This window comes from Ovis aries, chromosome 21, assembly GCF_016772045.2.
Source record: "Ovis aries strain OAR_USU_Benz2616 breed Rambouillet chromosome 21, ARS-UI_Ramb_v3.0, whole genome shotgun sequence".
Lineage (NCBI taxonomy): Eukaryota > Metazoa > Chordata > Mammalia > Artiodactyla > Bovidae > Ovis > Ovis aries.
Genome location: NC_056074.1, coordinates 14,953,704 through 14,971,707, shown reverse-complemented (window position 1 = coordinate 14,971,707; position 18,004 = coordinate 14,953,704). Strand labels below are relative to the sequence as shown.

The 18,004-nt window shown below is 48.8% G+C and overlaps 1 protein-coding gene and 1 long non-coding RNA gene across 13 annotated transcripts in view; one reads left to right on the top strand and one right to left on the bottom strand.

Annotated features, from left to right (window-relative positions):
* The window catches only part of TENM4 (teneurin transmembrane protein 4), an 849,352-nt gene that overhangs the window by 62,501 nt on the left and 768,847 nt on the right, over positions 1 to 18,004 (bottom strand). For 7 of the 10 annotated variants that reach the window (XM_060403943.1, XM_060403939.1, XM_060403941.1 and 4 more), the window contains 6 exons: positions 16,182 to 16,301; positions 9,268 to 9,529; positions 6,472 to 6,739; positions 4,335 to 4,478; positions 1,981 to 2,230; positions 99 to 119 (listed from right to left, as the gene is read on the bottom strand). In XM_060403943.1, coding sequence (XP_060259926.1) covers positions 99 to 119; positions 1,981 to 2,230; positions 4,335 to 4,478; positions 6,472 to 6,739; positions 9,268 to 9,529; positions 16,182 to 16,301 — 1,065 coding nt within the window. The remainder of the gene's footprint in view (positions 1 to 98; positions 120 to 1,980; positions 2,231 to 4,334; positions 4,479 to 6,471; positions 6,740 to 9,267; positions 9,530 to 16,181; positions 16,302 to 18,004) is intronic. The other 3 variants (XM_060403940.1, XM_060403942.1, XM_060403947.1) reach the window with 1 other exon arrangement.
* On the top strand, positions 5,989 to 17,523 carry LOC132658343 (uncharacterized). Of its 3 annotated transcripts, none has more exons than XR_009597816.1 (4): positions 5,989 to 6,757; positions 7,102 to 7,338; positions 9,305 to 11,042; positions 17,207 to 17,523. It is a non-coding gene; the product is annotated as an uncharacterized LOC132658343 (long non-coding RNA). The 3 variants fall into 3 exon arrangements; XR_009597814.1 differs by having other exon boundaries at positions 7,097 to 7,338; XR_009597815.1 differs by having other exon boundaries at positions 7,097 to 7,338; positions 9,305 to 11,055.

The following is an 18,004-nucleotide window of genomic DNA, read 5'->3' as shown; positions in this document are numbered from 1 at the left end:
CATTTGCCACGGAGCGATCTGAAATTGACACGTGCAGCTTACCATACAGCATGCAACAAGGCAGGGAGAGACAGGAAATTCTCCACTGGTTGGCTTACCTATGTCTGAAATCTTTATTTCTGACAGAAGACAGGACAGCAGGGAATAGAAGAAAGAATGAAGTGTTAGCAACAGGGTTAGAAGTATTATTAGCAGCCTGAAAACTTGACAGCAATGGTTCTGTACAATACTGTAATAAAGACTTAGCAGCTCTGACACTGATATATTTCATATTGGATATTACTTGTCAGTGAGCTCACTTATAAGCAGCTACATATCACGGAAGCGGCATGGTTTCACCTGCACCAACACTGCTGACTCTAGCAGAAGAGGGTGCGGTTGACCCGGGTGAAAGCTTGCACCAGGGCTAAGCCAGAGGCTGGCGTGGTCAATTCCTCCCCTGCCTGGAGATGCGCACTCAGAGATACGCTCACTGCTGTGTCTCCATTTCTGTGCACGTTGCCCTACTGAGAGTGACCCAGACCTGTGTGGCCCACCACGATCGTCCTCCTGATAGAATGGAGAATTGGAGCTACATTCTGCTTACAGGGGAGAAGGTGACACAGAGAAACAGTCCTGGGAAAGAGGATGGGAAGGAAATATCCTGAGATGATAGCCTATCAATAAATTATTTTTTCCCCCAATGTAATTTCCTCCTCCCTTCCTTACAATCTTTCTTCCATGATCTCTCTACAACTATGGCAGGGAGACAGGGAAAGTGGGGTCTCTAATTTAAAAGATGTGAAAATGGAAGTCCAGAGAGGGTAAGCAGTCCGGTTTCAGTTCCTCTGCCAAGGTGGGCTGACCCCTAGCCTATGGCTCTCTCCCCACTAAGGCACAGGAAAGAGGAAGACAAGAGAGCAGCTAGAGGACTGAAGCAAATACACTCAGGGGTTCCCGTCTCCCTGGCAGGTATCTATGCTGGTCAGACTCGTAAAAGAGAGAAAACAAAATGGGCAGAGACTGTCCTGTCAACGGCCTGGTTCTCATTCCGCCTGATGTCTGATTTCCTGTGTCCACAGAATGTGAGCTTCTGCTTTTTTTCATGGCCAAAGAGCTCCCCACTTCCTTTGTCCTGCTGTGGGTCGGGTGGGTGAACACAGTGCTCTCATCTGCAGGGCGGTGACGGCTATGGCCAGCCGGCCGGCCTTCCCCTCCTCTCCCGTGTGCCCTGCAGAGGGGTTCTCAGCGGGCACTCACCTCCGGGATAAGTAAACATGGCACTCAGCCAAGGTGGCCCCCTCTGGGCCCCGTGATGGTGCTTTGGCGAGGCAGAGCTGTGTGGTGGCCTTCTGGGTTTGGCTCTGCCAAGCTGGACCCTGGGCAGGTTCCTTAAATTCCCTGAGTCTCCTTTATCTTATTTGTCAAGGGCAACAGTAATAATTAATAGTAAATAATAGCAAATAATAATAGCAGAGTGGTCTTATTAACACCAGGCAAATAGAAGAGGCCTTGCAAGAGAGAGTTTCCTCTTCTCCTGGTTACTTCCCAGCTCAAGGGCCCATCCTGCTCACATGGACTCCAGCCCAGGAGATGGGCAGAGTCCACTCTCTAAAACAGCCCTGAGAAACCTGGCAGTTTCTGCTGAAAGGGAGGGTGGGCTCCCCCATCTCTAACCAACCGCAGCCCCGGTTTGGTGCCAGGAAGCAGGAAAAAGATTGAAGGGCTTCCAAGGAGTCTAACTCAGTGGCTGGCCGCCTCCTCCATCATCTGGACAGCAAGGGTATCTCCCTGTCCCCAGGGTGGTTTGTCTGCATCTCCGTGCCCCATGGAGGGTGGCGTTGGCTGCCTCAGAGCCTCCAGCTCACAGGTCAGCCTCTGGGAAGTGACCGGGAAGGCTCTGTTCTGTCCCCTTCTTGGGCCAGTAGGTCCTGCCAGGTGGGCCCGTAGGGTGGTGAAGGGACATGCTAGGAACCGTGGGGGAGGCCTCACCGAACATACCTCAGCTCCAGGATGTTGGTGACGTTCCCAGAGGGGAAGATCCTTCGGATGTAGTTGAAATCTCCCACGTAGAGGCTGCCGTCGGCGCCGCAAGTGAGGGCCACGGGGGCCAGGAGCTTGTTGCCATCGGCGAGGCCGTTGCAGCTGGGACAGGAAATGCTCCTGCGGCGCCCATTGCCCATGATGCTCCCGATGACAGGCGGCTGCTGAGACACAAACTGGTTCTCCCCGTTTCCCTTGTGCAGGATGCCTGGGAAAGGGCAGAGGAACGGAGTCAGTGATGGGGCTGGGGTGGCTCTCCCTGTGGCTACAGAGTTGCCCTGGTTTTGCAAGGGATGCCAGATCCCTGCCTACTGCTTCCAGACCCAGCTCCAAGGCTGCCTCACCCCATAAGGAAACCCAGGCTGTCCTGGACAGGACATGCTGCTCTGCTGATAGACGGCTGTAAGACGGGTGCTGTTACCCTCCCGGTATTGACAGGGGACCGCTGACATCACGTATTGATGTATGACATCACACAGATGACAGGAGGAGCACTTCTGAATCCCGGCTCTGAACCATTCAGCTTCACTGACTCTCAAATAAACTGTGCACACTGCACGGGCCAAGTTTGTGTCTCCATCACAGCACAGAACTGTTTTTTTAAAGTGTCCAATAGCTTTCTGTCTTAAAAAACCCGAAGTTACATACCTTATTTTAAAAAATAGTTTATTACTAAAAAGGTAAGCATCAGCAAGTAGTGATTTTTTGTAGGTGGAGGATCTTGCCTTGGTGTTAATGGCACAGCACAGAATTCTTTATTGCACTTATCTGTCCTCTCTTTACCATTTCAGGTGTGGAGACAATGTCCTTCCCCCTCTGTATCTCAGTGCCTAGCACAGAACCTGACTTAGAGGAGATACCAAGAGATGTTCATAGACATGCATGAAGGAGACTCAGTCTAAACTAGCCCTGGACTTCATTCATTTCCAGACTTCTGTTTGCAGTTATTTTGGCTTTTCTGACACTTATGACCAAACCGAGTCCTAACTACTACTCACAGGTCAGTTTCTGGACACCTTGTTCTATCCTATGGAATCTATGTATTTGTTCCTGTAAACAGCATCACACAGTTTTAGGTATTATGGTTTTCCTAAGATAGCTCAACATCTGGCAAGTGCCTCTTTCTTGTTCTTATGTTAAAGTGTGCCACAGCTATTTATAAATTTTTATTTTATTACAGCCTTCAGAATTAGTTTGTTAATCCCTGCCCCCCATACGCAGTGGCTTTGATGGGGATTCTTGCATCTACCGATTAGGTAGGACAGATCTGACATCATCACCATATTTACTTGTCCAATCTTGAAACACAGTCCCAGGGAGCTATCTAACATACATATCTGGGATTTCCCTGGTGGACCAGCAGTTAAGTGTCCGTCTGCCTGTGCGGGGGACACAGGGTCCAATCCTCGGTCTGGGAGGATCCCATATGATGCGAGGCAACTAAGTCCATGTTCCAAAACTACTGAGCCCGTGAGCCTAGAGCCTGCGCTCTGCAACAAAAGAAGCCACTGTAATGAGAAGCCCGTGCATGGTAGCAAAGAGTAGCCCCAGCTCGTCACAACCAGAGACAGCCTACAGGCAGCAACTCAGACCCACTGCAACCAAAAGCAAATGAATAAATAAATAAACCTTAAATTACAGATCTGCCAGTGGCACTCCATGCTGTAAACCCTTCAGAGGCTTGAGGTTTGCCTCTGGGTGGAGCTGAAGGTCCTAATCTTCCTACCTGGGACTCCAGCTGCTCAGGCCCCTATTCCGGCTTTTGCTACTCCCTTCATTCCACCCTGTGCTCAAAGTGCAGTGATCCTTTCTCTCCAATCACTCCTCTCTCAGGCTTCAGGGCTTTGGCATGGACTGTGCTCTCTGCCCAGAATGTCCTTCCTGCTGGATATACACGGCTAATGCTGTAGAGCCCTGGAGACCCAGTTTGGAAGTTCTCTCCAAAGACACAACCTGCTGAACCAAGAAGCTGAGTCAGGGGCTTCTCTTCTGCACCCCCACAGTGTTCCCAGCTTCCCTCTGTGACGGCACCATCCATGGCATGGTGTGAAAACTGCCTGAGAAGTGTTTGTCTTGCCCAGAGTGTAAGCCCTTGAAGCCCTTCACTTCTGTATCCCCAGCGCCCAGCAGGGACGAATACAGAGCAGATTGCCAAGGAGTATTTACATTAACCCTTCTGACCAGTGGATCACACAGGAGCCTATGGAATTTCAAGTGTGTGTGTACATGTGTTTTTGCCTCACAGGGAACAAAGCACATGACACAAGACTCACACCATGGCCTGGCTCCTGGAATTCTACTAATCCACTCACCGCTTTGGATGTTGAGGGCATGGTGCTTGTCCAGGCTCCATCCTCCCAGCTTGGAAGCATCGATTTCATAGCCCTGCAGCACTGCTGTTCTTTTCTCCCACAGGATCAGATCTGGGCAGGATTCATACTCATAACCCACGGAAACTGTAGGAAAAAAAAAGCACAAAATGCACACGTGAGCAAAGCCTCTTCTTTGGCTTTAGATCTGCATGCAAGGCCCCTGCTTGTCTTTGGTTTGAAAAGAAAGAAGGATCAGATTCCTAAGCGGCAACAAGATCTATATGCAACACTAGCCCAGGGAAGCTGAGCCTGAACATCCTTTTTTGGGGTGTGATGGTACACTACTGTGAAGTGAAAGTGTTAGTCTCAGCTACGTCTGACTCTTCGTGACCCCACGGACTCTAGCCCGCCAGGGTCCTCTGTCCAAGGAATTCTCCAGACAAGGATATTGGAGTGGGTAGCCATTCCCTTGTCAAGGGGATCTTCCCGACCCAGGGAACGAACCCATGTCTCCTGCATTGCAGGCAGACTCTACCATCTGAGCCATAGGGTAAGACCTTGGCACATCATTAGGAAATGTTAAACAAATGTTCTAAATACTTTAAGGACCCATGTCAACTGATTCCAGGGAAATGGTCTTTAGTATGGAAAGCACTTTAGGTACTAAAGTCTTCATGCAGTGTTATTTATAATAGTGGAAAGTTGGAAGTAATCTAAAGGTTGAAAGGGGATGAGAGGTTGAGCAAACCAAGAGCATCCGCTTGAGGAACATCAGCCCCTGGAAATGGTGGTTATGAAGGTCATGGGTGACGTGGAAAGTGCTTAAGGGGTAATGCTGAGTTAAAGGACTGGTTATATACAGCACTAAATCAAAGTTTAAAAAAACTATACACGAAGAAAGAAAATAAATTTTAAAGTTAAGAAGTAGTTTTATTTGCTTATAGGACTATGGATAACTTTATTTCTACTTTTTTGGCCCATTTATCACATTTTTATTGATGAACATGGAAGTACTTGAACAAAGAAAAAAAAAAAAATCCAAAATCACTGATAATGAATACGTGGAAAAGGAGCTCCTTTAGGGTACTCTGAAAGATGGAAGTTGCTTTGAGGTCTCAAAACTTGAAAATCTCCGTTTCACTTCTGTTTCATGGATCCAGGCCTCCTCAGGGGATCACTGGGGGGCAGGCTAACCGTGGAGGACTCCCCAAGGCTGGGTTTGTGAAAAGCCCTGTGACCGCCCTATGGAAAGGGACTGGCAGACACAGGAATGCTGTTTCTTCCAAGTATCTCTCTGGGCAGACACTGCTTTCCAGGGGGCAATACCCTGCCACATGCTCAAGATGGGAATTAACACTTGGGCAGCTCTTTAGAGCTTCCTTTAGGTGCCAGGAGAGACTGCTGGCTCCCCACAGCAGGACGGAATGTGTTGGAACGTGCTCCTGTGGTTTCCTCCCCGTGACCTTGAGCCCCACAAGGAGCCACTCTCTGCTTTTTTGTGGTCCCCACTCATCTCAGGAAAGCAACCCTCAGCCCCAGTGTCTGTGCAGAGAGGCCTTGATGGGCTGGAGAGCACTCAGAGCTCTCACGTCACCTGAAAGAGGTGGCAAGGCTTCATTGCTTTTGAAGAGACCACAGAAGCAGCTTGACTTCCAGAAGGGACTGTGAACAGCGAGGGACGGCATCTTGGCTCCCAGCATGCCCACTGGGGAGGGGGTGGAATGCAAAACTGCAGGGGAGCTCTGGGGAAAATCCGGCCCAGCTCCTTCTCTGTGCGGCCCTGGGAAGTCCCCTCACCTCTCTGGGTCTCAGCTTCCTCGTGCAGAATACGAGGACACTTTCTGACTCACAGGGCGGTTGTGAGGATTAACTGAGATATCAGCGTATAGAGAGTTCACCCCCTGGAGCAGATGCTCAACTGACCCTCTTCTTGCCTGCCTGCCTTGCTTCCTTCTCCCCTCCTCTCCTTTCTTTTTACGTTACTTCTTCTCTGCCTCCTCACTCTGCCTTTGCTGAATCTAGAAAGGGAATGAAACTGGAGCAAGGATCAAACAAGGGCAGAAGACCAAGAGCCCTGTTCCCCTGAACCTTCCTGTCTCCTGAGGACGGTGCTGGGGCCTGCAGCGGGGAGGCTTACCGAAGGCTTCTGAGAGCCCGAACACCTTCTGGTTGTAGACGTCCGTCTTGTCCCAGATGAAGTAATAGGACAGGTCTGGGGCGGCAGCAAACCACTTCCTGAAGAGGCGGCCCTCAACCGCCACCATAAGGTGGACCTTCATGAGGTTGAAGGGGATGGTGGGGTGGGTGAGGCTGATCCTCAGGACAGATTTGTAGCCGGGGGTCCGGCTGCTCAGGTAGCTCAGCCTCATCTTGCAGCCGGAGATGGCGATTTCCTCCTGCAAAGCCTGGAGAGACAGATCACGGTGGGTGATGGTCACGGAATCACTGGCAGAAGGGAGGCGGCCACAGCCCCACGGACTGTGGGTGTTGGAGGGGCAGAGGAGGAAGAGGGGGAAGGAGGAGGAAGCAGACTGCAAAGAGGAGTGGGAGGAGGAGGGAGGAGGGGGTGGGGGAGGAAGACAAGAGCCAGAGGTCTGGTGTCCGGGGCGTACGCTCAAGTGGCACATCCCTGCCTCTTTGAGCCTCTGGCTCTTCCTCCTTTCAACAGGGATGACGATGTTCAACTCACTGCATTAGTGAGAGGATAAGATAATGCGTGTAAAAAATACTTAACGTCACCTCTCATTCACCTGCTGTGCCAGCCCAGAAGACCCATGGAACCTCGGTGTTGCAGTTTCCCCACTGGGTTAGTTTGCGGACCAGGGAAGGTCACGTATATATACGGCCCAGCACGTAACGATTCTAAGCGGGATGACGGTACTGTGGCTGTTGCTGCTGCTGCTGCTGGAAACAGGGGGCATTGTGAAGACAGACCTTGCCCTGGGATCAATGTGGAGAGCTGTCTCAACTAGAAGAACTGCTGCTCTCTCGAAACCTTCCTAAGGTAAGATCTGTTACAAGTGACTTTCCTCTTCAGGAGGGTAAACAGAGGCTACGAGATGTTGATGGAGCCATTAGGCAGGGCTGGCAATACAGGCTGCCAGGGACCAGGAGCGAATGGCCCCAGCTCACCAGCAGAAAGAGGGCAGACGGGCTGCTCGGAGCCTGCGTGCTCCAAGGCTGCACTGGAGGAGCAGCGTGGTGGGGAAGGCAGTGCTCCACCTGCTAGGGCAAAGAGCTCGGCTCCAAGACAGGACGCTGAAATGAAAGGCCAAGACGCCGAGCATGTGGCTGAAGGGGAGAACTTTTATCGGCTCGATGCTCTGGGCTCTGTTTCAAGAAGGGGACGTCAAATCAATTGAGGCTAACGTATCCATTAAAAGGACAGTGATGATTTTACTCTCGTGTTCACAGGGGAACTGGGCCTTCACAAAGAAAGGCCTCTTCCTTTCTGTCCATGTCATAGATGGGAATGAATTCTCACTGGTGCTCCATTCCCCTGAACACATGATGTTGTTTCCGGGATGGGGGCCTGTATGACAGCAATCTTCCCCAGCTTCGGCTCACAAGTTCTAGGCAAAGCAGGGCTCGAGTGCCATCCTGATGCGCTCATACATATTTAGTAATACTTTCCTTAACACACCCTTTAAAATGCACATCTCCCTGTACTTGCAAAGGCTAGCCAATGACAGGACTGGGGAAACCCAGATATCATGTATTTCATGATATCTGATAATAAGCAAGGTTTGTGACCCAGCCAGGCTTGTAGACATTCAGCCCAGGGAGCACTGTAAAGAGGATGGGGACCCTTCACCTCATTTGTCCCAAAGTCCCTGCTCCTGGGAAGCTGTCTTGCTGGAGCCAAACCAGGGCTGAGTAACACACCATCCCTCTCCAGCAAGCTCCATCTCCACCGACAACCATCTCCTAAGAAAGGTCAGCCTGGTGGTGGAGACAGGAGACAGGCGCTGAATCTCTGAAAAGGAGTGAAGTTTCAACCTGAGGGTGCAAGGAGAATTCCCAAATGGCTGCATTTCCTTCCTCTGGGCTGCGTCTGAAGCCACTCAATAGGGCACAGCAGAGAAATGTGCCTGCTTAGCCAGGCAAGAAATACACACACGAACACCTCTAAACGCCCCCCTGCCCCGAGACTAGAGATCATTAAGCTACTTGTCGCCAGAGCTCTCGTTAGGCTGGTGGGACGGCTGGGGCTTCTCCTCCAGCTTCCGCACTGTCATGCCTTGTCCTTCCCAGCCTTCCTTTCTGCCACGAGAAACAGAGCCCGGATGGCAAAAGAAATTCAACTCCACACAGCTATGTGAGGCAAAGAATCTATCTTGATTTCTATCAGATTAAAACGCATTTTTCCAAATTACTTCCTTTTAATGATAATGGAGTAAAGCACTTACGTGCATGGATTTGAGCCACAGCACTCATTAACTGGCCTGAAGGCGGAGCATGTAAAATAATCTTCATAATAATACTGGTTAAAATCTGTCGAGCACTTAGTAGGTGCCAGATATTGTGTGAGGCATCTCATACATGTTTTCTCATTTAATCTTCAGTGTGATGCGAACATTTGAGACCTCCTGTCTCACTCCTCTTGGTGGAAATTATCATCACTATTTTTAACAGAAATAATGAGAGAGGGGAGACAATGGAAGTTGGGGAAAGGGGACGTAGAAGTGAAGTGGATGGCAGAGTGGAGAGGGAGTGGGGATTTATTATATGTTGGAGGATGCCAGGCACTTTAAAGGGCTCACGTGTATTAAACGCATAAGGGGGTGGTCGTCATAGCCCGACTGTGGGGTCTTGGCCATCGGGTTCCAGGTGGTGGGCTGATGGCTCTCTCTGTCCCCTGTCTCTGAGATCCTCCCCCACCCCCTAAATGAAATAAAGCATGGAGAAATGCAGCTCAGAAACCCGGGTGTACCTGGATTTCCGGGACAATGGGGCCCTTCTCTGCACAGGAGCTGGCAAAGGACGTCAGCGGGGAAGGAGACACGACAGGGTTGGGGCGGGCGAAGCTGCTCAGGTCACAGCTGGGGATCTCATTCTCCTCGTGCCGCATGATGATGGTTTCCATGACGAAGAAGCGATCCCAAGGCAGCCAGAGGGTGTGCTCCTGTGCGATGAAGGGGGCCCGCTCGAACCGCAGGATGATGGAGACGCCGCCGTTGGTGACCAGGTCAAAGCTGTTTGGGAGGGAAGGGTGTGAATGAGAGGAGCGGTAGCCAGAGGGGGAGGGAGGCAGAGAACGGAGGAAAAATCACACCGAAGGGTCTCCACACTTGCTGAGGGAGACCCTAACACCTCAAAAAGACCTGACCGCAGTCACGCACAGTGACCCAGATCCCGGAGGGCATTACTGTTTTGAAAGTGATTCACCACAGAGAATTTGCCAAGACCAAATAATAACCTGCTATGGAGAACCGTTTTCCAGGACACAGGACCGCTGATGAGCTTCTGCTGTGGCGCTTCTGGTACTTAGGGCCTCTTAGAGCTGAACTCAGTGAAAGTTTATCAGATAAAGCAGAGCAAACCCTGCCCGGCGTTAGGAGCCGGAAGCTGAGTCCTGGCTCTGCCATGGGCTACTGTGTGATCTTGGGTAAGTCATTTAGCCTCTCTGATTCTCAACTGTCTCATCTGTAAAAGGCAAAGGTTCCAATAAATTCTTCTTAAGTCATTAAGATTCTGTGACTCCTCCGCAATTTTAGGGATTCCCTGGTGGCGCAGTGGTAAAGAATCCGCCTGCCAATGCAGGAGACCCAGGTTCGATCCCTGGGTCAGGAAGACCCCTTGGAGGAGACAATGGCAACTCACCCCAGTATTCTTGCCTGGGAAATCCCATGGATGGAGAAGCCTGGCAGGCTACAGGCCCATGGGGTCGCAAAAAGAGTTGGACATGGCTGAGCAACTAAATAACAATAACAACAATAGTAACTTTAACTCTGATTATGATACTCAACCAGGCTTCTGAGTTACAAACGGTGAAGTAAGTTTAGAGGAGGGTGCGGTTAGAATCACCATAACTTAAGTGAAAGGGGAACCAGGAGACGGGGTCCCAAACTCTGAGATGAGATGAGATCTCAGTGGCAGTATCGCTGAGAGGTGGTCATGCAGCCCTTGTTCATTGCCCCTTGGGGATGGCCGGGCACTTGTTGGCAGCTCTACTTTTGGCTCAAGCATCTTAATTCCCATCGCCTACAGACAAACCTGGCAGGGTACTTGTCCATTCAAGCCTTGGCATGGAGCTTTTTTTTTTTTTAAATCCCAGGAAACCGAGTTCCCATTTGTGCCCCATGCTTCTAACATTGCCTCATACAGTGTCTGAGCTGGGGACTCTGCAGCTTTGTGGCCAGAAACGTGAGGCGAGCTCACGTTATAGAAGATGGCAAAGGAGGCCCAGTGGCAAGCCCAGATGCGTCCCTAGTCCTGCAGGCAGCGTCTGCTTTGTCAAGTAGAGTGTGTGGCTGCTTCTTAAGACCTCACGTTCAATGTGCAACAAGATTAATTCAGACCCACCCCCATCAAAACAGAAAGTTCAAAATCAAGTAACAGCTGACTCACTGGAAGCGAACTTCACCGCCATCTGACCTAGTCCTCTCTCCGAATCTGATGCTGTACTTCCTTCTACAGAATCACCTCCAAGGAGCCAAATTTCCAGTGATGAGATGCTCTGGCCCCAGGAGGACTGTCTCATCTCTGGTTAGTCCTGGCTGTGAGTAGACTTTTCGCGGGGTGGGGGTGGGGGTGTGTGTGGGCGGAGTGAGCCTGGCTCCCTCTCCTTACAGCGCCTTAGCCACTAGGCCTTGTTCTTCCTGCTTGGGTGACTCCAAACTAGTCTGCCTCTGCCTTGGACAGTCCTCTAGGACTTGGAAACATTGATCCTGTCCACCTGCCACCTCCCGGCTCTGATGTCTCTTTGGACAGAGCCCTTCAGCTCTTACTCTCAGGATGCATTTCCAAGGCCTGTCCTCATCTTGCTCTTTTGGAGGAAGGGCTTCTGCTAACTCCTGGCCCACTCAGGATTCCAGTCCCCTCCCCAGGTCCCCTCTGCACCATGTACACTCCTCCTAAGAGCCCACATCACTGTGCACTGGATTCCCACATTCACTCAGACCCAGGGACACCGATTTCGCTCAGTCTCTCCAAACTTCGCCCAGTGTTTCATGGTTATATGAACAGCTTACAGAATGGGTGCGTGAGTGACACTGTCAGTTTCTCCTGAACTGACTGTGCACTGAGCACCCTAAGCCCTTCCCTCCTCGGGCTGCTACTCTAAGTCAATCCAGTGTTTACCTGTGTAGCTGGTTTTTGGGACCCTACCCCAGGACCTCATTTTCATCCCAGATAAACACACCTGGCAGGATTAGCCTCATTGCTCCAGTTTGCTCTTCCCTCTTCTAGAAGCTGCAGGGGTTTTGCACTGAACTAGCATTAAATCTTGCTCTTGGTAGATGGTGCCCTCGGATTTGGGTTCCCAAGCTCCAAAGCCTGACTCTTCTGTGTTATGCTAAACCTTTTTATCCATTTTGCCTGCTCGTCACTGAGCTCCTTCTAGGTTCATGTAACCTCTGTGTAGAGGAAGTTGGGTACCACCATCCTTTGATACTTGATGATAGAGAAAAACCAGGGAAGGTGTTTATTTTCAGCTAAGAGTTTAGGTGTTGGCTTTGTTTGGGGAAAACACTCAGGGAACAAGTTTTCTGTCATAGAAATGACAGCATTGGTACTTTGACAGGACATCTTTTTTTAACACCAAAAGCATTTTGTTTTGGGGTACATTCGATCAACACTGTCGTGGACAGGACATTTTTTTTTAACCAAAAGCATTTTGTTTTGGGGTACAGTCGATTAACACTGTCGTGGACAGGACATTTTTTTAAACCAAAGGCACTTTGTTTTGGGGTACAGTCGGTCAGCACTGTTGTGGACAGGACATTTTTTTTAACCAAAAGCACTTTGTTTTGGGGTACAGTCGATCAACACTGTCGTGGACAGGACATTTTTTTAAACCAAAGGCACTTTGTTTTGGGGTACAGTCGATCAACACTGTTGTGGACAGGACTTTTTTTTTAACCAAAAGCACTTTGTTTTGGGGTACAGTCGGTCAGCACTGTTGTGGACAGGACATTTTTTTAACCAAAAGCACTTTGTTTTGGGGTACAGTCGGTCAGCACTGTTGTGGACAGGACTTTTTTTTTAACCAAAAGCACTTTGTTTTGGGGTACAGTCGGTCAGCACTGTTGTGGACAGGACTTTTTTTTTAACCAAAAGCACTTTGTTTTGGGGTACAGTCGGTCAGCACTGTTGTGGACAGGACTTTTTTTAACCAAAAGCACTTTGTTTTGGGGTACAGTCGGTCAGCACTGTTGTGGACAGGACTTTTTTTTAACCAAAAGCACTTTGTTTTGGGGTACAGTCGGTCAGCACTGTTGTGGACAGGACTTTTTTTTAACCAAAAGCACTTTGTTTTGGGGTACAGTCGGTCAGCACTGTTGTGGACAGGACTTTTTTAACCAAAAGCACTTTGTTTTGGGGTACAGTCGGTCAGCACTGTTGTGGACAGGACTTTTTTAACCAAAAGCACTTTGTTTTGGGGTACAGTCGGTCAGCACTGTTGTGGACAGGACTTTTTTTAACCAAAAGCACTTTGTTTTGGGGTACAGTCGGTCAGCACTGTTGTGGACAGGACTTTTTTTAACCAAAAGCACTTTGTTTTGGGGTACAGTCGGTCAGCACTGTTGTGGACAGGACTTTTTTTTAACCAAAGGCACTTTGTTTTGGGGTACAGTCGGTCAGCACTGTTGTGGACAGGACTTTTTTTTTAACCAAAGGCACTCTGTTTTGGGGTACAGTCGGTCAGCACTGTTGCGGCAGTGCCAGGTGAACAGCGTGACGGGACATCTTTTACCGTCAAGCAGGACTGCGGCCTGACTTACACGCTCCCTTCACATGAGGATAAGTGTGGGGAGGGGATGAAGACAAAATGAACAGACACTTTCTCAAGGCCACGAGCCAGCTGGGGGCGGCTTCTGCCAAGAGCCAGGCCCGCTCATCTGAAGGGAAACCTCGCTGCGGACACGGCTGTGATTCTGACCTCAGAGGGAAGGCCTGCTTCTCGTATGAAGCCAAACTTAGCGTCGGCTGGCCAGAGCACTGCTACTTAGTCCACGGTGACTGACATCACCTGCCTGCGCCTCAGTCTCCCCGCGTGAGATGAAGTTGCTGATCACTGTCACTTGGCAGAGTTATTAATTAGATAGATGAGATAACGGATGAGGAAAGCGCTGGGCTCCATTCCCTGGGCTTTGTGCTTCAGTGACTCTGAGCTGCTTCTCTTGTCTGCTAATTCCTCTAAATGTTTCCTCATGACTTCTATTTTCCATCTTTATAATGATCTGTTTGGCTAGCTTCCCTGCTACTGTCTTCTGTTTGTGAAATCTTCTTACAACTTGAGGTCTGGCATTTCAGCATGGTGTGTGTGTGTGTAAGTGTGAGGGTGTGTGTGTGTGTAAGTGTGAAGGTATGTGAGGGTGTGTAAGTGTGAGGGTGTGTGTGTAAGTGTGAAGGTGTGTGAGGGTGTGTAAGTGCGAGGGTGTGTGTGTAAGTGTGAGGGTGTGTGTGTGTGTAACTGTGAGGGGGTGTGGGTGTGTGTGTAAGTGTGAGGGGGATGGGCATCTGGGTAAAGGCAAAGTGCCTGCAGCACAAGTGAGGAATACAAAGATGAATTGGACCTGGGCCCTGGACTTGCATATACTATTATCTCCAGGCTGTGTCTCTAGCCTTTCAGTTTCTCCTGGGTGTGAGAGGTAACAGAGAAGGTGAGTCAGGAAAACACGGGAGGGAAATTGGCAAGATGCTCCCCATTCACATGTAACAAACCGGGCTCTTCAGAGAATAAGTAACGCTTAGAGAATAAGTAATGACTTTCCCATGCATTATGTAGTGTCTGAGATGGGAAGAAAGTGTAAGCTCCATAAATGCACTGGTAAGAACTGTTCTGAAACTCAAGCTCTAGGTTATGGCACAGTCTGGCCACTCTGGTGTGATTTAGTTGGTTAGTGCAGGAAATACGACTGGCACTTACCACCCAGGACGACCATGCTCTCATGCGGAGACTGCAGGGACAGCGCAGCAGGAGGAATCAGAGCCTGGAGGTGCTAAGTGGGCACTGCCCACGGCCCACCAAACTTAGTGCACTCTGGTGTGTCTTACGGACCCATCCTAAGCAAGCACAGTGAGCCGAGGATGGACGATTTGCTATCTCATAAGAACGATGGGCAAGCTATTTTTTTTTAATTAAAAAAAAAAAGTTTCAGCCATGCTGCGCAGTATACGGGACCTTAGTTCCCTGACCAGGGATTGAACCCCTGCCGTCTGCAGTGGAAGCACGGAGTCTTAACCACTAGACTGCCCGGGAAGATTCCTGGACAAGTTTTATGGCAAAAAAAAAAAAAAAAAAAAAAAAAGCAGCCCCCATGACTCCTTTTTGATGACTGTTTCACAGCAGGTAATAGTCAGGATACCTGTTGCCTACAATGCTGACATCTGCCATTTCCATAAAGCAGGCAGCCCAAAGGTGGAAGGTGGGAAAAACACCAGGAGGGAGGAGACTTCTCTGTGCTGTAGCGCGAGTCTACACTGAGGTGCTTCTGGGGGTCAGTGGCCTGGCCTGGGGAAGACGGCCCCTGGGGACTGGCCACCAACCTCTTCCATTCACAGGGAGGGGGAGAAGGGGGGAGGAGGGGGGAGGAGGGGGCAGTTGGCCCCCCATGCAGAGCATGCCAGTCCCATCTAAGAGGCACATGTGTCTACAAACAGATGAGACTTTACTTCATTATCACCTCGGCCAGGACACGTTCACATCCGAGACTGGATTAAAGAGGCGCTAAAATCAATCAGGCTGGGGCACAATTTCCAACACAGAGTGAAAATCAACCTTATGGGCCCACACTCAGCCAGATGGAGTGCCACTACCTGATTTTATTAAAAATAGAGGACTTGTCACCACTGACAGCCTAAATATCCCACTTTCCTCCTTTCCCTCCCCTTCTCTCTGAAATAGTCTTATGGCTTGCACTGGAATCATAACCTTCTCAATTTGTAATTTTAATAAACAGCTAATATTTATTGTATACTTACTATGTGTTAGACCCTGAAGATACAGGGTGAACCAGAGTGGGGCAGGGAACTAAAATTTATTAAACACCTAGTATGTGCATGGCGTTTTTCTATCAAAGAACCGAATACTTACCACGCCACTGGGTAAGACTGATGATATTAGGGACCACTTAACAGACGAAAAACGTGAGGCCGAGAGAGGCTTGGAGATAGGTCCAAGAACACATGGCCAGCAAACGGGGGAGCTAGAGTGATTAGAGGGACTTGACTTCATTCAGGCTGGTAACCTAAAGGTCCTCACCGGGATCTGAAGGTCAGAGTTCAGTTATCAGCAGCTTCCATAGACCTAGGTGGTTGCAGGTGGAACCCTGCAGCAGGAATGCTAAGACTTTAGGAGCTGTCTGGTCTGTAGAAAATGGTCCATGTGACAGTATTTTATATCATAAGCTATGAAACAGGAAAATATATATAAGGTACCTAGTGCTTACTCTGAGAACCAAATAAGAAAAAACTGCTTAATTTAGAGCCAAGATGACTCAGGACAGAGTCAGCTATAAGACCTCACTCACAGCAAGCGAGTTGCAGGGTTGAGCACATGGATGCAGGTCCTCTGACTCCAGGTCCCATCCTCTCTGCACGATGTCATTCCAGCAGCAGCTATGTTGGCAAGACCACGAGTACAGGGCCTTTACTAGCACTGGTTTCCAAAAGTCCTCTTACCTGCCATCCTGCCTGCTGATGGTGTATCCAAAGAGAGGGTTATTGACAAAACTGATATTCACACCAACCAGTGGGGTCCCATCCGACGTCATGACTTGACCACGAATGACACATGCATGCCTGTGGGTGGAAGAGAGAGAATAACATGACCTACTTACGATGACAGAACCCTGGCTAGCAGGTAAGAAGGCAGAAGGCAGGTCACTCAGATAGATCTTGGCATCCAGGGGCTCATGGTATCCACTCAACATGAGCACTACTTTTTTATTTACTGCCTCAATCTTTTTAGATTAGTACAAAAGTTAATGTGTCCTCCAACTGTGAATTTTAAACCATTATACAAATATATCTTCATTAATCAAAATAGGAACCGTTACAATGAATACATTTTTGCTAATGAGAAATAAGTTTGTTTATTCCTGTAGCATAAAAATCTGTGCTTTGGGATTCAGTGAAATATTGGAAAGCATTTTCTGTCTCCTACTGATTGTGGAAGTGTTTTCCCTGCAAAAAGTTGCCAAGATGCCTGAAGAAGTGATAGCTGGTTGGTGACAGATCTGGTGGATATGGTGGATGATGCAAAACTTCATGGCCCAATATGTTCAACTTTTGAAATGAGAGTTGTGCGATGTGTGGTCAGGTGTTATCGTGGAGAATAGGCTCCTTTTAGTTGATCAATGCTGGCTGTAGGCGTTGCAGTTTTCGGTGCCTCTCATCGGTTCACAGAGCATACTTCTCAGATGTAATGGTTTTGTTGGGATTCAGAAAGCTCTAGTGAAGCAGACAAGACCAGCAGCAGACCACCAAACAATGATCAGGACCTTTTTTTTTGGTATAAGTTTGGCTTTGGGAAGTGCTTTGAAGCTTCTTCTTGGTCTAATCACTGAGCTGGTCATCACTGGTTGCCCGATAAAATCCTCTTTTCATTGCACGTCACAATCTGATCGGGAGATAGTTCACTGTTGTTGCGTAGAATAAAAGATGACACTTCAAAACAATGATTTTTTTTTTTTTTTGATTTGCAGTCAGCTCATGAGGCACCCACTGATGGAGCTTTCTCACCTTTCCAATTTGCTTCCAATGCTGAATGACCATAGAATGGTCAATGCTGAGTTCTTTGGCAACTTCTCACGCAGTTGTAAGAGGATCAGCTTTGATCCTCTAATGGCCGACCACTGGGCTCATCTTCAAGGCTCTTGTCTCCTTTGCAAAACTTTTTGAATCACCACTGCCCTGTACATTTGTTAGCAGTTCCTGGGCCAAATTCATGATGGATGTTGTGAGTTGTCTCTGCTGCTTTATGACCCATTTTGAACTCAAATAAAAAAAAAAACTGCTTGAATTTGCTTTTTGTCTAACATCATTTCTACAGTATAAAATAAGTAAAAATAAGTAGCAATTAATAAGTCAGGAGCAAAATAATAAAGGGAGGAATATGCATTAAAATGATGTATAACAAGCCACATTTATTTCAGAATGTATTCTAATATCAAATAACAAAGTTCAACAATGTAAAACCACAACTACTTTTGCACTAACCTACTAAGTCATCAAACTGTTCCCTAAAGAATTATTATTGAGGACAATTTTCAGATGTCTCACTTACAGGTTATCTTCTACAGATACTGTACAATGCTGTAAGGAGATGAAACTGATCCAAGGCAACCATACAGTATAGTCGTCTGGGTTGCATGACTGCTCAGTCGTGTTCAACTCTTTGTGACCCCACGGACTGTAGCCTGCCAGACTCCCCTGTCCATGGATTTTTCCAGGTGAGAATACTGGAGTGGGTTACCATTTCCTTCTCCAGGGGATCTTCCAGA